Source organism: Abrus precatorius, unplaced genomic scaffold (assembly GCF_003935025.1).
Source record: "Abrus precatorius isolate BTA unplaced genomic scaffold, Abrus_2018 Scaffold5, whole genome shotgun sequence".
NCBI lineage: Eukaryota > Viridiplantae > Streptophyta > Magnoliopsida > Fabales > Fabaceae > Abrus > Abrus precatorius.
Window position 1 is genome coordinate 15,293,254 of NW_020874395.1, and position 20,898 is coordinate 15,314,151.

Sequence of the window (20,898 nt, forward strand, 5' to 3'; positions counted from 1 at the left end):
TCATGCTGTCTCTCACTTGAACTAATATCCGTTTATATAGTTATAAATTTTTTAAAGCTGCCTAAAAATATTAGATAATATTTAAGTCTTGTTAGTTAATGTTTCAGTCAAGGAGATTGTTAGCTGCAGACATAAATTTGATTTATCAACATTGATTGATACAAGTCGTAAGGAATTCATTTTCCTTCAAAAAGGGAATATTAAAAAAATTTTACTATCCGTAGATTAAAAACATGACATTTGAAATAATAAATAAATTTAATTTGAATATATCCAGAGTATACATATTTTTTGGATGATTATTTAATATAGGTTATTATATTAATAAAAATTATTAATTTTTTAATATGCATATTTAAAAATATATATATATATAAATTCTTTTAATGAATATTATAAAATATAATTTTTTTTTATTTAATGATAATATATATTATAAAAATTAAAATTAACAAAATAATGAATTAATTAAATTTTTAACTATTTTATTAATTAACTTTAAAGAACTCAAACATTAAATTTGTAAAATTGTGATGAATATTTTTAATAAAAAATATTATTTTTAAACTTAATCTTAATGATTGAGATTAAATTTTTTTTATAATGTATCTAAAAATATTAAAAAAAATTAACATATAATAAATTTGTAATGAAAATTACAAGATTTAATTTGATAATATTAAAATTACATGATAAGATATTCTATGTTGTTTCATAAAGGTTGAAGATGGGACCCACTTAGCGTTGGGAACATGAAGAATTACCAAGGTGAGGTAGGAGACAAATGTGGAACTTAGGATTTGATTCAGCGTCTACCCTTTCCTTTCTAGTCTGTATTCTATCTATTCAATTCAATTCTGGACAACAAAAACGTCCCTTTTGCAAGCCACAAGGAGTTAGTTTTGTGTTCTCTTCTGTTGACTTTTCAACTCTCTCTCTCTGCTTCTCCTAAATATCCTTCAAAGATTTGTCAACTCCCAAAAATTTTCCATGGTTTGTGCTTCTTTCACAAACAGAACCTTTATCCTATGAGTCCTTCACCCTTGGTCTTTCTTTTTCCCCCTTATGCTATCATCTTGATAGCAAATATTGGTAGTGGGAGGAATTGGAATTAAGAGAAACAAACTGGCAAGAACACAATTTTGAATACAAAAAGTTGCCTTTTTTTGTTTTTTTTTTTAAGAGGGGTGGTGTTTGGTGGTAGTAAAAGGCAAAGCAATGAACAGAAAAAAAGGGGTCATTTCCATTAATGTTGAAGAAGCTGCAGTGGACTTTTTCAACCATCTCTTGCAGGAGCAGCCCCGGATTACTTTCTTCATTCCACTGTTTCTGATTGCTTGGGCTATAGAGAGATGGGTCTTCTCGGTCTCCACTTGGGTTCCTCTTGCACTTGCTGTGTGGACTACTATACAGGTAGCTTTGTTTGATTCCTTACTTTCCTCTCTTTTTCCTTTATCTTTATTTTGGTGTTTACCCAAATATGTTTCCACTAAAATTACTCTGTTAAGGGTAATCTTGCCTGGTCAATTTGGTTTGCTTTTATTGTTTTTCACTTGTTGTTTAATTGGGGTAACTACATAATATTTCCACTGCATATGTAATTTGTAGCATAAAACATTACTTGTTGATGTAGTTCTTTATCATATCTCTAAGTTGTTTGCAGTCACTTGTTCTTGGAACTCTTATCTACCAATTGGAGACATGCGTTTAATTGGAGAAAATAATGCTGAATTAGTGGAATTTTAGCTTGAGATTCCTATTTTTATCCGTAACTTTTTAATAAATATGTTTGGTTAACTTCAAATTATGTGCAAGGAAATCTCCCTCCATCATCATCTCTGAGTAATGTTGTTTTTGGTAGTGATTGATAGAAGCAATAGTTAATGTGAGGTACTGCACTTTCATTTTCAGTATGGGAGATATCAACGCAAACTACTTGTGGAGGACTTGGATAAGAAATGGAAGCGAATCATACTGAATGTCTCGGTATCTTTTTTCCTACCCTTTCACCCTTTCACACTTACAATGTGCTTAATGAAGTTGACCTCAAGTTCATGTTCGTGTAGCCCATCACACCATTGGAGCACTGCGAGTGGTTGAACAAGTTGTTGACAGAAGTATGGTCCAACTATTTTAACCCCAAGTTTTCAACAAGGCTATCAGCTATAGTTGAGGTGTACTTTCACTGTCTTTCCCAGTTACAACGTTAACGTTGATGTATTTTTTGACATTTTCATCTTTGTTAAACAATCAACACTGTCTGCCTGGATCTGTTCCATGTTCTCTTCAGACATGAATTTATATTTTTATAGATTTACTAATTTACTTTCTCTCTCTTTGTGCCTCTAGAAACGCTTAAAGCTTCGGAAACCAAGACTTCTTGTAAGTGACCCACATTTTCTGCTATGGAAGAGTTCTGATTACTTTGCATAAACAGTTCACAAACATATTTTGGATATTGAATATTTGGTAGATGTGTGCTGAACTAGATCACTTCTTTTGTAGGAAAGAGTTGAGTTACAGGAGTTTTCACTGGGATCATGCCCTCCTAGTGTGGCTTTGCAAGGGATGCGGTGGTCAACTATTGGTGATCAGGTTTTAGTTTCCTTCAAATTTCAAACATCATTAGTAGATAGCATAAATATCTTATTCTCCATGAAGCAGGGGGATCATTTCTATAGTGAAACAGATTTTGGTCCAAATATGTGCTTTTGATTTTTCCTTGATGTGACTTTACCACTAGGAGACTTGGTATTTTTGCAGTTGTTGTTGCCTTCACCACTTCCATTGCCACTGGTTTCTGTGATATTTACGAACAAGTGCCCAGTGAATTTCCTTGTATTCATAGTTTTGAAACTAAAGTTTTACTTACAAATCAGAGATCATATGAATCTTTTGTACAGCTCACTAAGTGCCACCTAATTTAAATTACTATTTTTGACTTTCCTACTTCCATTACCTTGCTTTTTGAGGTATTTTGCCACCTCCTCCTTCAGTTTTCTTATGGTCTATGATTATGTGCTGTCATTTTACTATTGATATATTACCAGATATCTGAGATTTTGATAAAGCACTCTATGGGTATTTTGCAGCGAGTCCTGCAACTTGGTTTTGATTGGGATACAAATGAAATGAGCATTTTGATGCTTGCTAAGCTTGCAAAGCCATTGATTGGAACTGCTCGAATTGTGATTAACAGTCTTCATATCAAGGGTGATGTATGAAATAAACTACCTTTGCATTTTTACTTCTGTAACATAAAAAAGTTATGTAAACTAAAGTTGGGTACATGTAAACAAATTTGATTTGATTTTGAAGTGTGTAATTTATTTGAGAATATCAAGGGTGATGTATGAAATAAACTACCTTTGCATTTTTACTTCTGTAACATAAAAAAGCTATGTAAACTAAAGTTGGGTACATGTAAACAAATTTGATTTGATTTTGAAGTGTGTAATTTATTTGAGAATTTTCGACCATGATCACCAGCTTATCACAATTTTTTTATTTTGAAGTTTCCATTGGATATTACTTCAGTTCTTGGGCCAGGCACAGATTTTCCTAATTGCTAAGAAACTGGTTTGTTCTTTTTCCATTTATTAATCTAATCATCATGTACGTTCATTTTGTAGCTTCTTGTTACACCAATTCTTGATGGAAAAGCACTTCTGTATTCATTTGTATCAACTCCTGAGGTGAGAATAGGAATTGCATTTGGAAGCGGTGGAAGCCAGTCACTTCCTGCTACTGAGTGGCCTGGTGTTTCTTCATGGCTGGTGTGTACCCATGAAGTTTAATATTATTCTTGTAGAAAAGTAACAAAATTGTGTTTCTTTGTGTTGAGTCCTATATTTATGGTGGTGCTGTTGTAGAAATATGCATACTTTTTGCTTCAGCTGCAACTCTTAGAATTCATTATGCCTGGTAGATATTGAAGCTAAATCTATGAATCAATGGAATTTCAGTTTGATGCTTGAGTTCAATGAAATTTGTTTTCAGGTGCAATGGTGCATATATGGGTTTGGTATAGGGACTATTAACATAATGCTTCTCTGTTGCTAGTCGCAGATAACTATATCAAAGAACAGAAGATGAAGCAGAAAGTTTTTTGCATTTTCAGTGAATTTAATTTTAGGAAATTGTAATATAAGGGCAGACAGAATCTCTGTTAATTAAAGTTGATGACTGATATTATTATCTGTCAACGTAGGAGCAGTTGTTTAAAAATCATTTAGATGTTTGGTCTCATATTCTCATTGTCTTAACAAATTCTCTGAAATCTTATTTGGCTAGCTTTCTTTTGTTTTATGCTGATTGAAAGTTTACCTTCTTTGCAGGAAAAGCTTTTTACTGACACTTTGGTTAAAACAATGGTGGAACCTCGGCGCCGTTGTTTCACTTTGCCTGCAGTTGATTTAAGAAAGAAGGCAGTTGGAGGCATAATATATATTAGAGTGATGTCTGCAAATAAACTTTCTAGAAGTTCCTTCAAGACATCTAGGAGGCAACAAAATGGTACAACCAATGGTTATTCAGAGGACAATTTTGATGAGAAGGACCTTCAGACATTTGTGGAGGTAGAAGTTGAGGAATTAACCAGGAGAACAGATGTGAGAGTGGGTTCAACCCCTAGATGGGATGCACCATTTAATATGGTTTTACATGATAATACAGGAACTATACGGTTCAATCTTTATGAGTGCCGTCCCAGCAATGTAAAGTGTGACTATTTAGCAAGTTGTGAAATCAAGGTACTGTCTGCGATGTTTTCCTTTTTGAGCTAGCAACAGGAGAATCAGTTAACAATAAATATTATTATATTTTATATTCATTCAAACATTAATTCTTTTTTCAGCCTTTATTTCTTTTTGACAAGTACTTCTAGTTCTTTATAATATGATTAGTTAATGTATATGCCTTTGTGTAGATGAGGCATGTTGAAGATGATTCCACAATAATGTGGGCTATAGGACCTGATTCTGGAGTCATAGCAAAGCAAGCACAGTTTTGTGGAGATGAAATTGAAATGGTTGTCCCATTTGAGGGGACCAACTCTGGAGAGGTACAGTATTTTATAGTCATGTAATGATCAATTCCTCCTGCCCCTCTTGCTTTATTATGAAATACAATACAGACTCCGTGGTTATCTTACTGCATCATAATTTGCTTTTCATAAAGCTTCCCAATCTTAACATATATCTTGATCAAGTAAAATATAAAGAAACATGAATGTGAATTTAATTGCATATTTAATTAATGTTTATTCTTTATGTAAGTCAAAAGGAACGTGATTATACTATCAATCTTGTTGTTTGATTTGTAAAGCTGAAACATTGTACGGAATTAATCATTTAAAATGGAAGATAGAGTTTCATTTTTGTAGCCTTTCTGGGGTAAAGCTTGTAACTGTTCCAGCATCCTTCTATCCTCTACTGGTTGAGTTTATTGAATCAAATTGTTCTTTGATCTTAATCTTACTAAATTAAATGGTCTTCTAAATTTTAATCTACCATATTCTTAAAATAACATAGTTTTCTGTTCGTCACTTCTGACTGGTTTTTAAATCTTCGAGCTCAGATCAAAATGCCCTTTGTCACATTTTTTACTCAAACATGGCTAATTGATTTACCTTTCTGAATGTGAATAAAATTGGAATTGAATCAGACATTTTATACATTTTACCTCTTCTCTTCAATTTTTTAGTTGAAGGTGAGCATTGTGGTAAAAGAGTGGCAATTTTCTGATGGTACACATAGCTTGAACAATCTCCGAAATAGCTCTCAGCAGTCACTTAATGGATCGTCAAATCTTCAGTTAAGAACTGGAAGGAAACTTAACGTAACTGTTGTAGAAGGAAAGGATCTTGCTGCAAAAGAGAAATCTGGAAAATTTGACACATACATTAAATTGCAGTATGGAAAGGTGAGTGGCACTGTATGTCTGTGAGAGTTTGACAGTTCTGCCATTACGTGATTAACTGAGGTTGTAGGTTAATGATTATGCTTTGTCTAATTTTGTTGTTAATTTTTCAGGTTGTCCAGAAAACAAGGACGGCTCATACTCCAAATCCTTCCTGGAATCAGACATTTGAATTTGATGAGATTGGTGGCGGTGAATACTTGAGAATAAAAGGCTTTACTGAAGAAATTTTTGGAGATGAAAACATTGGTAGTGCACATGTGAATTTGGAAGGACTGGTTGATGGTTCAGTCAGGGATGTATGGATCCCCCTTGAAAGAGTGCGCTCTGGAGAATTAAGACTTAAAATAGAAGCAGTTAGAGTGGACGACCAAGAAGGATCAAGGGTGTGTTTTTTCACTAGAAAATTAATGATTCTTATGAAAAGAGGATGCGAAGGGCTAGATCATATTTGCATATTATCACTTCAGCTTTTTATTCATGAATCATGATGGTTATTCACCTCTTGGATTTTCATCCTAACATGCCTTACTCCTTTGAAACGGGCAGGGTTTAAGTTTGGGCTCTGGCGGTGGTTGGATTGAACTTGTTCTAATTGAAGGAAGGGATCTTGTTGCTGCCGATCTCAGAGGCACAAGTGATCCATATGTGAGGGTACACTACGGTAGCTTTAAGAAAAGGACAAAGGTTGGAATACTTCATCCTTGGCTTCTTTTTCATGAAATTGAATGTTAGGATTTAAAATTTTTATATGTACTACATTATAAATATTGAAGTGAATTATTAAAAGGCAATATAACTATTTTACTGTTTGGATTTTCTCTTTCCCCTTAATTTTGTTTAGAATTTCTCTATGCTTTCAAACATCTATATATTTTACATTTTCTAAAGGGATTTTTCTAGACTTATCTATCATGGATATGTTATACCTCTCGTTTTCTCTCAATTTTACTTTGCCTCTTTATTCCATGCTGTTATTACTTCAGTCATACAAAACTCAAGTACTTACGACTAGCTTTGGCATTTTGTGGTAGGTTATATACAAAACTCTTAACCCTCAGTGGAACCAGACCCTAGAATTCCCTGATGATGGAAGTCCCTTGGTACTTTATGTTAAGGACCACAATGCATTACTACCCACATCAAGTATAGGCGAATGTGTTGTAGAATATCAAAGGTTACCTCCAAATCAGACGGCCGACAAGTGGATACCTCTCCAAGGAGTGAAAAGGGGTGAGATTCACATCCAAATTACTAGAAAAGTTCCAGAGACACAAAGGAGACTAAGTCTAGAATCTGAACCTTCCTTGAGTAAATTACACCAAATTCCTAGCCAGGTGCGATATTCATACATGTCTGGAAACACTTCCCTTTATCTAGTAATTCAGCTCAAAGGAATGCATGGACTTATATTTTGTGAAGTTATCATTATTCTCTTTATCATTTGTTATTCTGACCCATTGTAAATTGGACTTATTCAGATAAAACAGATGATGATTAAGTTCAGGTCCTTAATAGAGGATGGAAATCTTGAAGGACTAGCTACAATATTGAGTGAGCTAGAAACTCTAGAGGATACACAGGAAGGGTACATTGTCCAATTGGAGACTGAACAAATGCTTCTTCTCAGAAAGATAAAAGAACTTGGCCAGGAAATTATTAATTCTTCTCCTTCCCTCAACAGAAGATTTTCTGGAACTGGAAACTGACCCTCATAAAAAAACATTGCTTATAGTATACAGTATTTAATATTTAATGTTTTCCATGCAAAATAGTGCTTATGGAAATCATCACGGACAAATTTTGTAAATGTTTCTCAGAGTAGCTAATCTTCTTATGCTACCACATATTTTGCTTGTACATGTTTATTTGATCATTTTTTTTCACTCTGGTGAAGTTCCTTTCGCAAGAAGGGGATGCATAATAAATGGAAGGAGTTGATGTAATCAAACTTTCACGCAATTCTGGATTTCTGTATGATTAATTTCAATGAGAAAAAACGATCAATTGCCATTATTTTATAGTTGAAAGAAGTGAAGTTTTAACATAGATGAATATGTTACTGTTATCCTCGTCTTTGCATTTTTTTTAACAATATTTTTATATTTAGACATTTCATTTTGGCTGTTTACATCCAATAGCCACCAATATTTAGTTATTATGCCAATGGCCTAATGCAAGGGCAATTTCATTTTAAATTTGTTAAAAACAAAAAGTCATTTAATTTAGAATGGTAGGGATTGACCAAATAAGTAGAGTAAATTATGGTAAAGGTTATTGCTATTAACAACATAATATTATAATACATTGGAAGTATAGAAAAACAATCATTAAATTTTGTATTAGAATGTTAAATAAGTTTTTAACATGAACTCATAATTAATTTTAGTTTTGAGTTTTATATTTAAGCAACCAAATTAGAATTAAATATAAAATTTTTAATTTGTGCCTTAAATCTTTTACATAACCTAAACACAAAAAATAAATTTTAAATTATTTCTAATTGCAACATTATTATAATTTTAATCGAAATTTTAAATTGCAATGCTAATTCTATCATCTAAAATATTTTCAATTTTTTTTATCTCCCTTATCTTTTTGTTTTTCTTACAAGAAAATATTTTATATTATAAAAAACAGAGAAAGTATTCACCTTTTTTTAGTTATAGAGGATGATTTTTACCCATTGTCTTCACTTTTTTATCTGTCCATTTTAAAGTTTTTTTCTATTTATTTAGAAATTAAGATTATATAATTATTATCTTTTTAACTGTCCTTATTTGAGTTATTTCTATTCAAATACTTCAAATATTTATCATAAATAAAAGAAAAAAATAAATATTATATTAAAAAGTTAAAATATTTTTAATATAAAATAAAAAATTATAGTCATTAACTTATGTATTATTCATTTAAGAAAACAAATAAAATAAATGAAGTATATATATATTTGCTTGCATAGAATCAAAATTCCGGACTGACGAAAACAAAACTGTAAAAAGAAAAACAAAAAAATCTCTCGGAAATAAAAAATCATAATTTTTCATTGATTTTTCCAGAAAACAAAAAAACCTTATCCTCATTTCCCTTGTACTCACACATCACCATCTTCTTCCCTTTCTCACTCCACCGTTTCATTCCTCTACAGCAAACTCTGCAATTTTCTCATCATCCAAACATAACACAGAAAATGAAAAGAAAAATGCATCACTGACAACACCCATCAACACAAAATGGCATTTTCTCACACTGCTAAACTATCAGAGTTTCAAATTCCTCTCAAACCATCATCAGTGTCACACTCTCTCAACTCTTCCACTCTCACCCATCTCTCTCTCTCTAATTCTAAATCCTCATTTCGCACTCTCACTCTCTCTTCTCTCCGAACCACCAACAAGTCCTCACCAAAACCCAACCTTTCCGCCCCTTGGCTTACCAAAACGCCCTCTCCCAACCCTTCTCCCAAAAGGGTCTCCGAATCCACCGCCGACGACCCAATTCACCGGAAAAACGATAAAGGGAAAAACGCCGTCGAGAGAATCGTTCTACGGTTACGGAACCTGGGTTTAGTTTCAGAAGAAGAAGAGCAACAAGAAGAAGAGGTTGAGGTCAACAATGTGTTACCGGTGACCGGAGAAGAGAGGCTAGGGGAGTTGCTGAAGCGAGAATGGGTTCGGCCAGATGCTATGTTGGTTAGTGATGATGATGAAGAGGAAGAGAGTGAGGAAACGGTGTTACCATGGGAGAGAGAGGAAGAGAAGAAGGCGGTGGTTGTGAGTGTGGGTGAAGAGGGGTTGAGGAAGAGAAGGGTAAATGCTCCGTCTTTGGCTGAGTTGACTCTTGAGGATGAGTTGTTGAGGAGGTTGAGGAGAGAAGGGATGCGTGTGAGAGAGAGGGTTAGTGTCCCCAAAGCTGGTCTCACTCAGGATGTGATGGATAAGATTCATGAGAGGTGGAGGAAGGAGGAGTTGGTGAGACTCAAGTTTCATGAGGAACTTGCAAGGGACATGAAGAAGGCTCATGAGATTGTTGAGGTACACTTCTTGCTTCCACTTCGGTTTCTTTCACTCTTTAGAACAAATTCATAACATAGCACATAGATCAATTACTAATTACTTCGGTTCTAGGGCGCGTTTCAGTAAACAACTTAATTAAATATAGTGTGTTTGTTTTCGCTTTTAAATAGTCGTAGATTTACGTTTACTTCAACCATGTTAATTGTAGCTTCTGTGTTGGATTAACATTTATAGGTTTTTTAACATGTTTTCAAACACACTTAATTCAATAATGTTTTAGACAGAGCTTATGATGTGAATTTGATCATGAAATTTATTGGAATAAGCTAGTAAGAGCTTATTTTTTTAAGTTATATTAAGAAGCTTATTGAAATAAGATAAAACAAACTTATTGAAAGCATAAGTTATTTTCAATTAATCCTTGTAAGCTCTTGAATCCGTGCCCTTGGTGAATTTTTTTATTTGAGTTGCGTTTAAAATGAACATTTGTTTGTCTTGTTGGTCAAGTCAGTGTGTCATTACTTGCTAGGTGATTCCATAATTGTGTGTTGAATGTTGACGTTTGACTTTGTGTTGGTTGGAAAACAAGTCGACTGATTTGTTGTAGTGTGCAGCATCGAACAGGAGGGTTGGTTACCTGGAGGTCGGGAAGTGTTATGATGGTGTATCGTGGTACTGATTACCAAGGGCCCGACTCGCGGAAAGAGCTCAATGAAAAGGAAGGTGGTGACTTTTTTGTGCCGAATGTCTCGTCAGCAAGTTTGTTGAAAACTGAAGATGGTAATGCAACTTCATCCGTGGAGAAGAATGAGCCGGTTGTGAGGAATAGAGAACAGCCTGAGAACATGAAAGAGGCAGAAGCAGAGTACAATGCTCTACTTGATGGTTTAGGTCCTCGTTTTGTTGGATGGTGGGGTACAGGAATACTTCCTGTTGATGCTGATTTACTTCCCCGGACAGTTCCAGGTTACAAAACACCTTTTAGGCTTCTTCCTACCGGAATGCGTTCTCGGCTAACAAATGCAGAGATGACTAATTTAAGAAATCTTTCAAAATCACTTCCTTGTCATTTTGCCTTGGGTAAGATTCATGCACTGCAATATTTTATTTAATTGATTTTCCTTTTTACTTATATGAGTCTTTTTCTGAACTTTATGAAGGGAGAAATAGAAATCACCAAGGTCTGGCATGTGCTGTTCTTAAGCTTTGGGAGAAAAGTTTAGTTGCAAAGATTGCTGTCAAACCTGGGATTCAGAACACAAACAATAAATTAATGGCTGAAGAGCTGAAGGTATGGACGTGGCTATTTGTAATTTGACAATTATTTGCTTGTGCAATCATGCTTGGATCAAATCTAACGCATTTTATTTTGTAGAAGTGATGACTGTTCAATTAAAAATACACAAGAGGGTTGTAAAGATTAGTAAGATCTGTACGAAGGTTGAGTGATTGAAATTATTATAATTATTAGAGCATTTAGAAATAGGTCCACAATCCCTGATTGAATATCCAATCAAGACAACTCTGGTGTATACTAAATCTTATATCAATTTTTCGGTTATATTTTAATTGTTTTCTTGAAGCTACTGGCTATGCTTATATTCAGAAATACCTGGAAGTCATCAACCAAAATGATAATTTGTTCATGCATTTTATGTTTTCCTTTTCCATTAATTTTACCAGCTAGCAAATAATTTTAGCTAGGAATAATAATTTCAAGGGTACTCTATACTGAAAGCATTCTGTTTATGCCCAAAACATCATTCAGCACAAGAGGTTATTTTCTTTTAATTTTATCACGAAAATAAGTGTTATATTGAAGATATTAACAGTTTAACACATTCTCTGGGATGAATCTATGTTATGTGGTTAATTTGTGTGTGTGTGTTAATTTTGTTGCTAAGACATGATCAGCTAATAATAGAGAACAAGGCACTAGTTCTGTCAATTTAAATTTCAGAAAAAGTAATCTTTTTAACCCCTTTTATGGTACAGATGTTAACAGGAGGTACCTTGCTGCTAAGGAATAAATATTTCATTGTTATATATCGTGGGAAGGACTTTCTTCCAACAAGTGTGGCGGCAGTTCTAGCTGAAAGAGAGGAATTGACAAAACAGGTACAGGATGTCGAAGACAAGGTTAGGTGTGGAGCAGTTGACGCAATTCTGTCAAGGCAAGGTGAAGGAATAGCACCAGCCGGATCTCTAGCAGAGTTTTATGAGGCCCAGGCTCGATGGGGAAGGGATGTATCTGCTGAAGAACGTGAGAAGATGGTGGAAGAAGCTGCCAAAGCCAAGACTGTTAAGCTTGTCAGACAAATCGAACACAAACTATTCGTTGTAAGTATCTACATATTATACGAAGATATGCTTAGGATATTACTTGGTTTATAACTTTATACCAACTGAAATCAGACTTGGTTTATGGGGCATTAGTGGATACAGCTTATGAGCATTGTTATAGGAGTAGTCCCCAGATTGAAATTCTTGACTGATGTAAATATAAATCCTGCTCGCATTGTTTTCTCCTTAATTTTTCTGCTGTATGTTTGGCTGCTTGCATCTGGTTGCAACTTATTTCAACAATATATACACACAGGAATGCAGCATAATTAACTTGATCCTGATATATATATATATATATATGTATGTATTATGATTGCCTTATCAACTTTTGTCTTTCTTTGCTCATATTTATCACTAATGCACGAATAGGCCCAAGACAAAAAGCAAAGAGCAGAAAAGCTTTTAGCCAAGATAGAAGCATCTATGGTTCCAGCTGGTCCTGATTATGACCAGGAAACAATCACAGATGAAGAACGAGTTATGTTCCGCAGGGTTGGTTTAAGAATGAAGCCGTACTTACCACTTGGTGAGTAATTTTCAACTGTTTGAAAGTTATTGTATTCCAACAATGCAATACTGAATTTTTCTATGATAATCTCCAGGTGTACGTGGTGTTTTTGATGGTGTTGTTGAGAATATGCATTTGCATTGGAAACACCGAGAACTTGTAAAATTGATAACAAAACAGAAGACTCTTGCTTTTGTTGAGGACACAGCAAGGTTACTAGAATATGAGACTGGTGGAATATTGGTGGCAATAGAGAGAGTACCCAAAGGGTTTGCTCTTATTTACTATCGTGGAAAGAATTATAAACGACCCATTACCCTGAGGCCTAGAAACCTTCTAACAAAAGCAAAGGCATTAAAGCGTTATGTAGCCATGCAACGCCATGAGGTTCCTGATTTCTATATGGGAATTACTAATCTATTCATGTCTTTTATATCCGTGATGTTACATTTGATCTTGTGTTAATTCTGCAGGCTTTGAGTCAGCATATTACTGAATTGGAAAAAAATATAGAACAAATGAATGAAGAACTTGTAAGTATTGACTTATTGTAATTATTTAGTTATTTTTTTATGTAGAGTTTATTGATTACAGTCTGAATAAATTGTGTTGCTTCATTGTCACTATCCCCCCTCCCCCCAGCACCAATATATATATAGATAACTTGGTTTTGCATATTTGGATTATAGAATCTTTGATCAATATCGACAATGGAAACCCTTCTGCCTCCTGTGCCCTGACATTATGCTCTGGGATTTGCATTAGGCCTGTATTTATTCAACTTCAACATGTGGGACTGGTCATTTTTTGATATAATCAAGTAGCTCCAAATTTTATTTGGAATGGTTTATATCTGAATGTCTTAGAACTATCGTCCTTTCTTCAACCTGGTCCCAATGTTGGCATTTATATCTTTCTAGGATTTCATTCGATTCATGTCAAAATGTGAAGTTCATATCCCAATGTTGGCATTTACCAGATCAGCACTATGGTTTCTCTATGGTCTCTATATCAGCTACTCTAATTTGGTCTTTTAAATTTAACCAGGGTTTGACTCAAGATTCAGATGTTGAAGATGGGTGGAGCGAAGAGGAAGAGGATCGTAACCAAATTGATAACATCTCAGAATTCACCCTGGTAAGATACTCCTCATATCTGTTCATTCTCGTATCTGCTTTTTTTTTTTTGGGAAGGTTAGGTTTTTGCCAATTTACTACTATTTCTAAACGGTAGCTCTAACCTCTGGCATTTATAACTTCCTTGTACTTGTAGTTCAGTTTCTCATATAGAAACTAAGGTGTAAGATTTGGACTCTAGTCTAAACATGTTTAATATGAAGTGTGATACTATTTATAATACTAATTTGCTTGTCAGCTGAAAGTGGGTAAGGAGGAGAAAGATTGACAGAAAGAACATATGAACAAAAATAGTTTTTCATTACAATGACAATTAATTTGGCCACTTGTTAATTTGCAGACCGAGGATGAAGATTCGGATGGTTTTGATGATGAGGAAGACACTGATTGGGAAGATGACGAGGACTCTTGAGATTTCAAAATTTATAGATGATGAGCATCCTTGAAGGCTGGCAACCATATTTGCGTTGAAGTTTCCTGGATAGCATCTTCCATTGCCTGCAGCTAGAAGGTATTAACATAGCTATTTGATCGTGTAGCTCATAAGTTTGCCCAAGTCACAATTTACTTAATTTTGAAAGGCATGAGCTCCTCAGTTATTATGCAATTCTGACGCTATACTTCATCTCTGTGATTCTTGCACTGTTAATAAACGGGCTGGTTACTTGTATTAGTGTTTATTCAATGGGTGTCCAGGATCAATTTGGTCCTGCATGGACAAAATAAATTTTCTTGATCAGATGAGACATTTTCTTCCCCTTTGCATTGAATCAAGAGGCAAAAATATTAACTTCCTTTATTTGTACATTCTTAGAGCTGAAAGTATGGAGTTTAACTTTTCCAAATTTCTACAAAGATGTGCCAACATATCATTTTGTGGTCCTGCATCAGCAAAATCCGTCATCAATTGTCTAATTGCCTCTGGCTTTTCATTTGAATGGCACTTGATCTTTCACCGCTATTTGGAATAGTATCCTTTTAGGATGCCGGATGAGTTTAGAGCAGCATGGACAAACACTATGCTGTATATGAAGTCTGCTGATTTAGTTGATCTGATTATTGTAAATCCTTCATCACATTGTAATAGGCTATATGGTCAACTATGATCCTTTTCTTGTATTTACTATTGTGATACTATGCTTTATCTAGATTTTTTTATATTCAATTCCTTGGAGTGGACAATAAATAAATGTATCATGTCGATGAAATGGGATAAGCGGCACAATTTTGGTTTATAGTCACCAAACTCACGTTGCTGTCCATATTTGCATTCCTTGTTCAGCTTTTTCTTTTGGTTAACATTGATAGTGTAAAAAGTTTAATCCAGTGATTCAATTTTTCCGCCGCGTATCTAAGGTTACATAATAAAAAATTAATAAATAGTAAATTTTATTAAAAGTTGTACAATTTAATATTATTAACCTTATTGAATAATGTAATATTTTGTTGTTTTTAATAAAATTGTCACAAGCTAGAAAAATCGAATAATCCTGCACCCTTTCTCAGCTCAGGTACCAGTTTCCCAGGTGTTTTCTTTATAGAATTGAAATTATAATTTGTATGACAATGTTATATGTCAAGGGAGCCAAGAACGATATGCCTTTATATTGAAGATTGAATTTGCTAGATGTAATTTGATTATACATGCAAAGCAGGCAGATTTGTAATTTCATTTATCACCATCATTATGCACTAGAGAAGATGATGTTCATATCTAAATTTTGACATGTTGCAAGATATGGCATCTTTAATTATAGAATAACACTAGAAACACCTATTAAATTACAATTAATTTCGTCCCTCAACAAAAGTTTACTATGATGGTTTAGTGTGATAATTATAGATTCCTGTTCATGTTGAAGACTTGTGATCCCATTTAAACTTTAAGCTGAGTCAAGCCTTAGGTTATCTTGTTCATTTTTTATTCTGTTCATCTCAATTCTTCAATCTGCCTAGGCTAGATGACAGCTATTGTTTCTCCCATTTTACATAATCCAATGGTCAAGTGCCGTAACTAACTTTGCACAACCTAAGTTTGAGCTGTGCTGTTTACATGTGAAAATTTTGCAAGTTGATGATTTATGTGTTTGATATATAAATTTAAATTAACATAGAATGTAAATGTCGCAACGGACCGACAAGCAAAAAACTATCAGTTAAATAATTTTATAAAAAAAAATTATTTTTGAAGTTAAGTTTGGGTTAGAGCTGTTTACATCAAAGAAACTGTTAAATTTGTTTAAATAGCAATTATCTTAAATTAATTATGAAAATAATTTTTAATTCAAATTTTGTGTAAAAAACTTTTTTTTTTGGTTTAAAAATGGGACTCAAAAGCTCAAAAAATAAAACAACACCTAGACTAAGGATCTAGACTAAAAAGATTTCAGAGAATTCAGTCTTAACAAAGGATCTAAAGATGTGGGAGCTAAATCAAACCTACAAGATAGCTCTACCTCCTTATGCCCACATTTAGTCAACCAATCAGCACATTGGTTAGTTTCTCATAAAACATGATTAAAACTAATAAATTTAATTTTTCTAAGTAACAATCTAATCTTACTAATTACAGAATACAAAGGATGCTAACAACTTTGAAGATTACTAATCTATTGCTTCTTTCACTTGATCCAAAAGACAAAAGCCATAAATTAGACTATTGTAAGTGATGACATCGGGATAAATGTCCTTGACAACCATTTCTGAAAAAAATCACACGCTTCAGTCTGGATCAGTTGCCTTTCAAGTTGTCTCAGCAGCAGCTGAATGACAGCTCTTATTTCTCCCACTTTACCTAATCCATTGATCAATGTTCCATAGCTAACATGGTTGATCTGAAATCCGTGTGATACTGCTTTGTCATGAAGATGCAGTGCTCTTTTTACGTTACCGTTGAGACACAGACCATTCATCGGTAGTAAAGGTTATGGTTATATTATAAATAAATGATTTTAAATTTAGCATCTCAATTAAAATATATTATTAATAAGATTTTTATATTAATTATTATAATAATTAAAAGATTTATATGATAATTTAATATTAGATGAATTAAATTAAATTTTAACTAACATGTAATAGAAAAATTTAAATAACACGAGTTTTCTTAAAAAGAGTTTACAAAATTAGTTTATAATTTTTATTAAATCATTGACTATAATTATCTGAGTAAATTGTTTTCAATTTTCAAAAGACCAAATTACGTTGTTTTAGTTGGAAATTTGAGGGACAATTTAATTTTTGAAGATTATTTAAATTTGTACTTCGTAAAATTACTTCTTTAGGTAATTGATAATTTTTTTTATAAAAGTTATTTAATATTTTAATCTTACAATTTTTATTTTAAAATATAAATTTTAAAAATTTGCCTAAATAAATAGAACCTCTAAATTTCCTTTTCGATTAATTATTGATGGTTAATTTCAATAATAATCATATTTTTATAAATTTTTAGAATTTCTCGCATTCAAAGGAGAAAGCTAACTAATTAACAATCTGTGTTTTCAAATTGAATATTATCTTTGTTTATCTTTATTCTTGTTTTGAGTAAACTAAGCAACAAAGTCATTAACTTAGGTAGAGAATCAGCAAATGTCCTTATTTTAAATTTAGTAACCATATTTATTTAGTGGAGTTGAAATTTTGGTCCCGTAAACGTTGAAATAATAATATATATATAAAAAATTAAATTGTTAACATCAAATATTAAATTTATAGTGAAATTTGTTTATTACTTATTTAAGAGCTTATAATTTATTAATTTTATCAATAAATTTCTATACCTGTTTAACAAATATTAAATGAAATGAGCTTATACTCTTTAAAAGTTATTTAAAATAAAATTAAAGTCTCAGTAGCAGGCAATTCAGTTTCAGGTTTGAGTTTTTGTGTATGAAAAAAATATTCATTCACTATATCATGATGTATCACTTGGTTTGACCCGAATTAAATCGGATGGAAAAAAAATTAATATTTAATTTTCAAAAGTTAGTTAATAATATTTCTATTATATTTTATTTTTCATTTTATTTAAAAAAATAACTTACCATTACAAATTTAAAATTTTACATCTTTTCTATCTAAATATATTTTATATGAAAAAATATGACTTAGAATTTTTTATATTCAAAGAAATTTTTTTACATAATTATTTATTTAATTGATAATAAATAAATAAAAAATAATATTTAATTTTAATCTTATATATATTAATATAATATTATACGTTATTTTAAGTTATTTAACACAAATAAATTAGCTGCACAACTAATTTATCAAACAATTTTAATTTTATAAATTATATAATTTTAATTTTAAACTTTCAAGTACAAATATAGCTCATATTCTGAAGTTTCTATTATAGAATTCATAAGTAATTATAACTAATTTATTTTATTACTTGCATCAAAGAGTGTACAACAGTTAATTTTGAATATTGGATATAGCCGTTTACCTACGCGATACATTTGTAGAAAATTGTTATATCCAATATCCACAATTATTAAACACGGTTAGGCATTTAACAAGTGGGTTAGAACACAAATAGGTAAATGGTTATATCCAATATCCAAAATTAAGGAAAGATCATTGAGGAAACTAAGCAACAAATCATTGCCCAAGGCTGAGAATGATCAAATGTCGTTATTTATAAATTAACTGTTACATAGACTCTAGTAACAATATCTATTTAGTAGAGTTGAAATTTTGATTCCAATAAACTCAAATATATCAATCTCATTATTATTGTAACAAACTGAAAAATTAAGAATAAGCATGTCAGCTTATGATTTAAATCAAAGTAATACCACAGTGAGCTCATCACAATGTACTTGGAACTATAAAATTGCTGGTCATTGTCAAAATTCAAAATAATGTGAAATTAGAAAGCAACCAATGTCTTCCATTGTTGTTCAAGCCAACGCTCCATCACCAAGCAAGTTCTATAAAGTCCTAGGAGTCAGAGTATATGAATGAACATTAGGATGATAACCTTCAACCAGATGATCCTTAAAAAGCACATCCTTAAGTCTTCCATCTTTGCATAGCCTATCAATAACATCAATTAAAAATTCATCGGGATCATAACTACATGTTTGCTATGCATTTCTTCGAGGAGATTCATGGCTTCACCACCTCTCCAGTCTTGCATAATCCATTAATCAATATGTGATAGCTTCGTACATTAGGTCTTAAACCACTTCGGATCATCGAGTTGAATACACGTCTTCCATTCTTTACTTTGTTGAAGGCGCAACAGCTAAGCATTAAAGTACTATAAGTAACAACATCTGGTTTCACACCTCCTTTTATCATCACAGCCAAACACATCTTTAGCTTCTCTCACTTTTCCACTTTTCCATCCGTACCGAGGACATTAATCAATATGGTAAAGGTATAAACACTTGGATTGATGCTTTTCAATACCATTTCATTTAACAAACCCAGTGCTTCCTTCACTTGACCCAAAAGACAAAAGCCGTGAATAATACTATTATAGATGACATAGTCGGGATGAATTCCCTTGATAACCATTTCAGAGAAAAAATCACATGCCTCTTCCAAAAATTTATCTTTGCATAGGCTACTAATTATTGCACTGTACATTACCACAGAATCAGCTGCCCTGCCCTTCAATCTCAGCAGCTGAATGGCAACTCTTGTTTTCACTTTACATAATCCATTAATCAAGTCCCGTAACTAACATGGTCCATCAGAAATCCCTGCTCTATCACCTTGCCATGAAGATGCAGGGCTTTTTTTACATTACGAGTAAGAAAGAGACCGTTCATGAGTGAGGTCAAGATTACGGTGTGGGGGATATAACCCAGTCTGAAGATCCTGGCCAATACCGAAAAAGCTAAAGTCGGGTAAAATTCCCTCATACTGCAATCTTTGGAAGAGGAAAATAACAGTTTCGAAACGCTTATTCCTAGCAAGGGACCCAAGAATCTTGTTAAATTGAATGATGGGCGGGAAAGGTCGAGCATGCTGTTGAATGAGGCAACAGCTTCATGAACATCGGGAATAAATGGGGGAGGAGGCATATTGAGCATGCTATTGGATGAGGCTAAAGCATGATCAATATTGTGAATAAATGGAGAAGAAGGTATAATGAGCATGCGATTGAATGAGCCAACAGCGTCATGAACATTGTGAATAAATGGGGGCGACGAGTGAGTGTGAAGCCGTGTAGGGTAAAAAGGAGGAACAGAGGAAAACTCGAGAAAAGTGAGGGACATACCATACCTTAACCTTGGGAATGACATCTTCAGTTTATCCCAAAATCGAAATAAAAAGTGAAAGAATGGGTTTAGACTTTTAGAGGTTTCTATGGATTGATGGACGAACGAACTGCGTGTATTGTACATAGGCCTCTGTTTCCCTCTGTTTTAGTGACACAGAGAATACGTTTAGACAAGAGAATAACACTGAATAAATATCACGAGTAAAAGATTTTTAATTTAGTATCTCAATTATAATATATTATTAATAGGATTTTTATATTAATTTTATAAAATTAACTATTGATATGATGATTTAATATTAAATTATATTTTAAGTAATATATAACAAAATTTTCTAAATAATTAGTTTAAAAGAGTTTTCAAAATTAGTTTATAATTCTTATAAATTTTTTTACCTTGTTTTAATAAATTATTGAATATAACTAATGTTTTTAAGGCTGCATAAAGTTATTCAAGTTATTTCATTGCATATGAATGTGTTTCATCGGCATCTATTTGGGGTTGCTTTCAAAGATTAGATTGCTCAAAAGAAAGAAATGCTAACTCTGAATTTTACTCTTGCATTAAGAAAAACATGTGACATATGCTTTCAATTTCTCACAATCACATCTAATTTATCAATATTATTTGAGGGCAGAGAGAAGGTCTAACATCATATAGAATCATGACTAAAGATGGGTATGAATTGGATTTACTCAAAACTACACCAAATCTATTTTAATTTTAAA

At 32.7% G+C, this 20,898-nt stretch overlaps 2 protein-coding genes across 5 annotated transcripts; both read left to right on the forward strand.

The window, feature by feature from the left end:
- The first annotated feature begins 782 nt into the window (after positions 1–782).
- Positions 783–7,943, forward strand: LOC113868070 (synaptotagmin-5). Of its 2 annotated transcripts, none has more exons than XM_027503633.1 (14): positions 783–1,413; positions 1,912–1,986; positions 2,067–2,174; positions 2,350–2,382; positions 2,506–2,595; positions 3,093–3,218; positions 3,633–3,776; positions 4,338–4,751; positions 4,928–5,062; positions 5,704–5,922; positions 6,033–6,305; positions 6,469–6,606; positions 6,954–7,256; positions 7,401–7,943. In XM_027503633.1, exons 1-14 carry the CDS (start codon positions 1,219–1,221, stop codon positions 7,626–7,628), a joined length of 2,481 nt encoding a protein of 826 aa, XP_027359434.1. In that variant the 5' UTR covers positions 783–1,218; the 3' UTR covers positions 7,629–7,943. The 2 variants fall into 2 exon arrangements, with proteins under 2 accessions (XP_027359434.1, XP_027359435.1); XM_027503634.1 differs by having other exon boundaries at positions 897–1,413; positions 6,033–6,307; positions 6,477–6,606; positions 7,401–7,849.
- A 950-nt stretch (positions 7,944–8,893) lies between these two features.
- Positions 8,894–15,197, forward strand: LOC113868071 (CRM-domain containing factor CFM3, chloroplastic/mitochondrial). 3 transcript variants are annotated; one of them, XR_003505212.1, is made up of 10 exons: positions 8,894–9,953; positions 10,550–11,015; positions 11,096–11,226; positions 11,931–12,275; positions 12,651–12,807; positions 12,884–13,176; positions 13,263–13,322; positions 13,837–13,926; positions 14,266–14,436; positions 14,740–15,197. XR_003505212.1 is itself a non-coding variant. In XM_027503635.1 (9 exons), the coding sequence occupies exons 1-9, from the start codon at positions 9,153–9,155 to the stop codon at positions 14,335–14,337; spliced, it is 2,415 nt and encodes an 804-aa protein (XP_027359436.1). In that variant the 5' UTR covers positions 8,990–9,152; the 3' UTR covers positions 14,338–15,167. The 3 variants fall into 3 exon arrangements, 1 of the variants encoding a protein (XP_027359436.1); XR_003505211.1 differs by having other exon boundaries at positions 8,988–9,953; positions 13,837–14,436; positions 14,740–15,156; XM_027503635.1 differs by having other exon boundaries at positions 8,990–9,953; positions 14,266–15,167.
- The last annotated feature ends 5,701 nt before the right edge of the window (positions 15,198–20,898 follow it).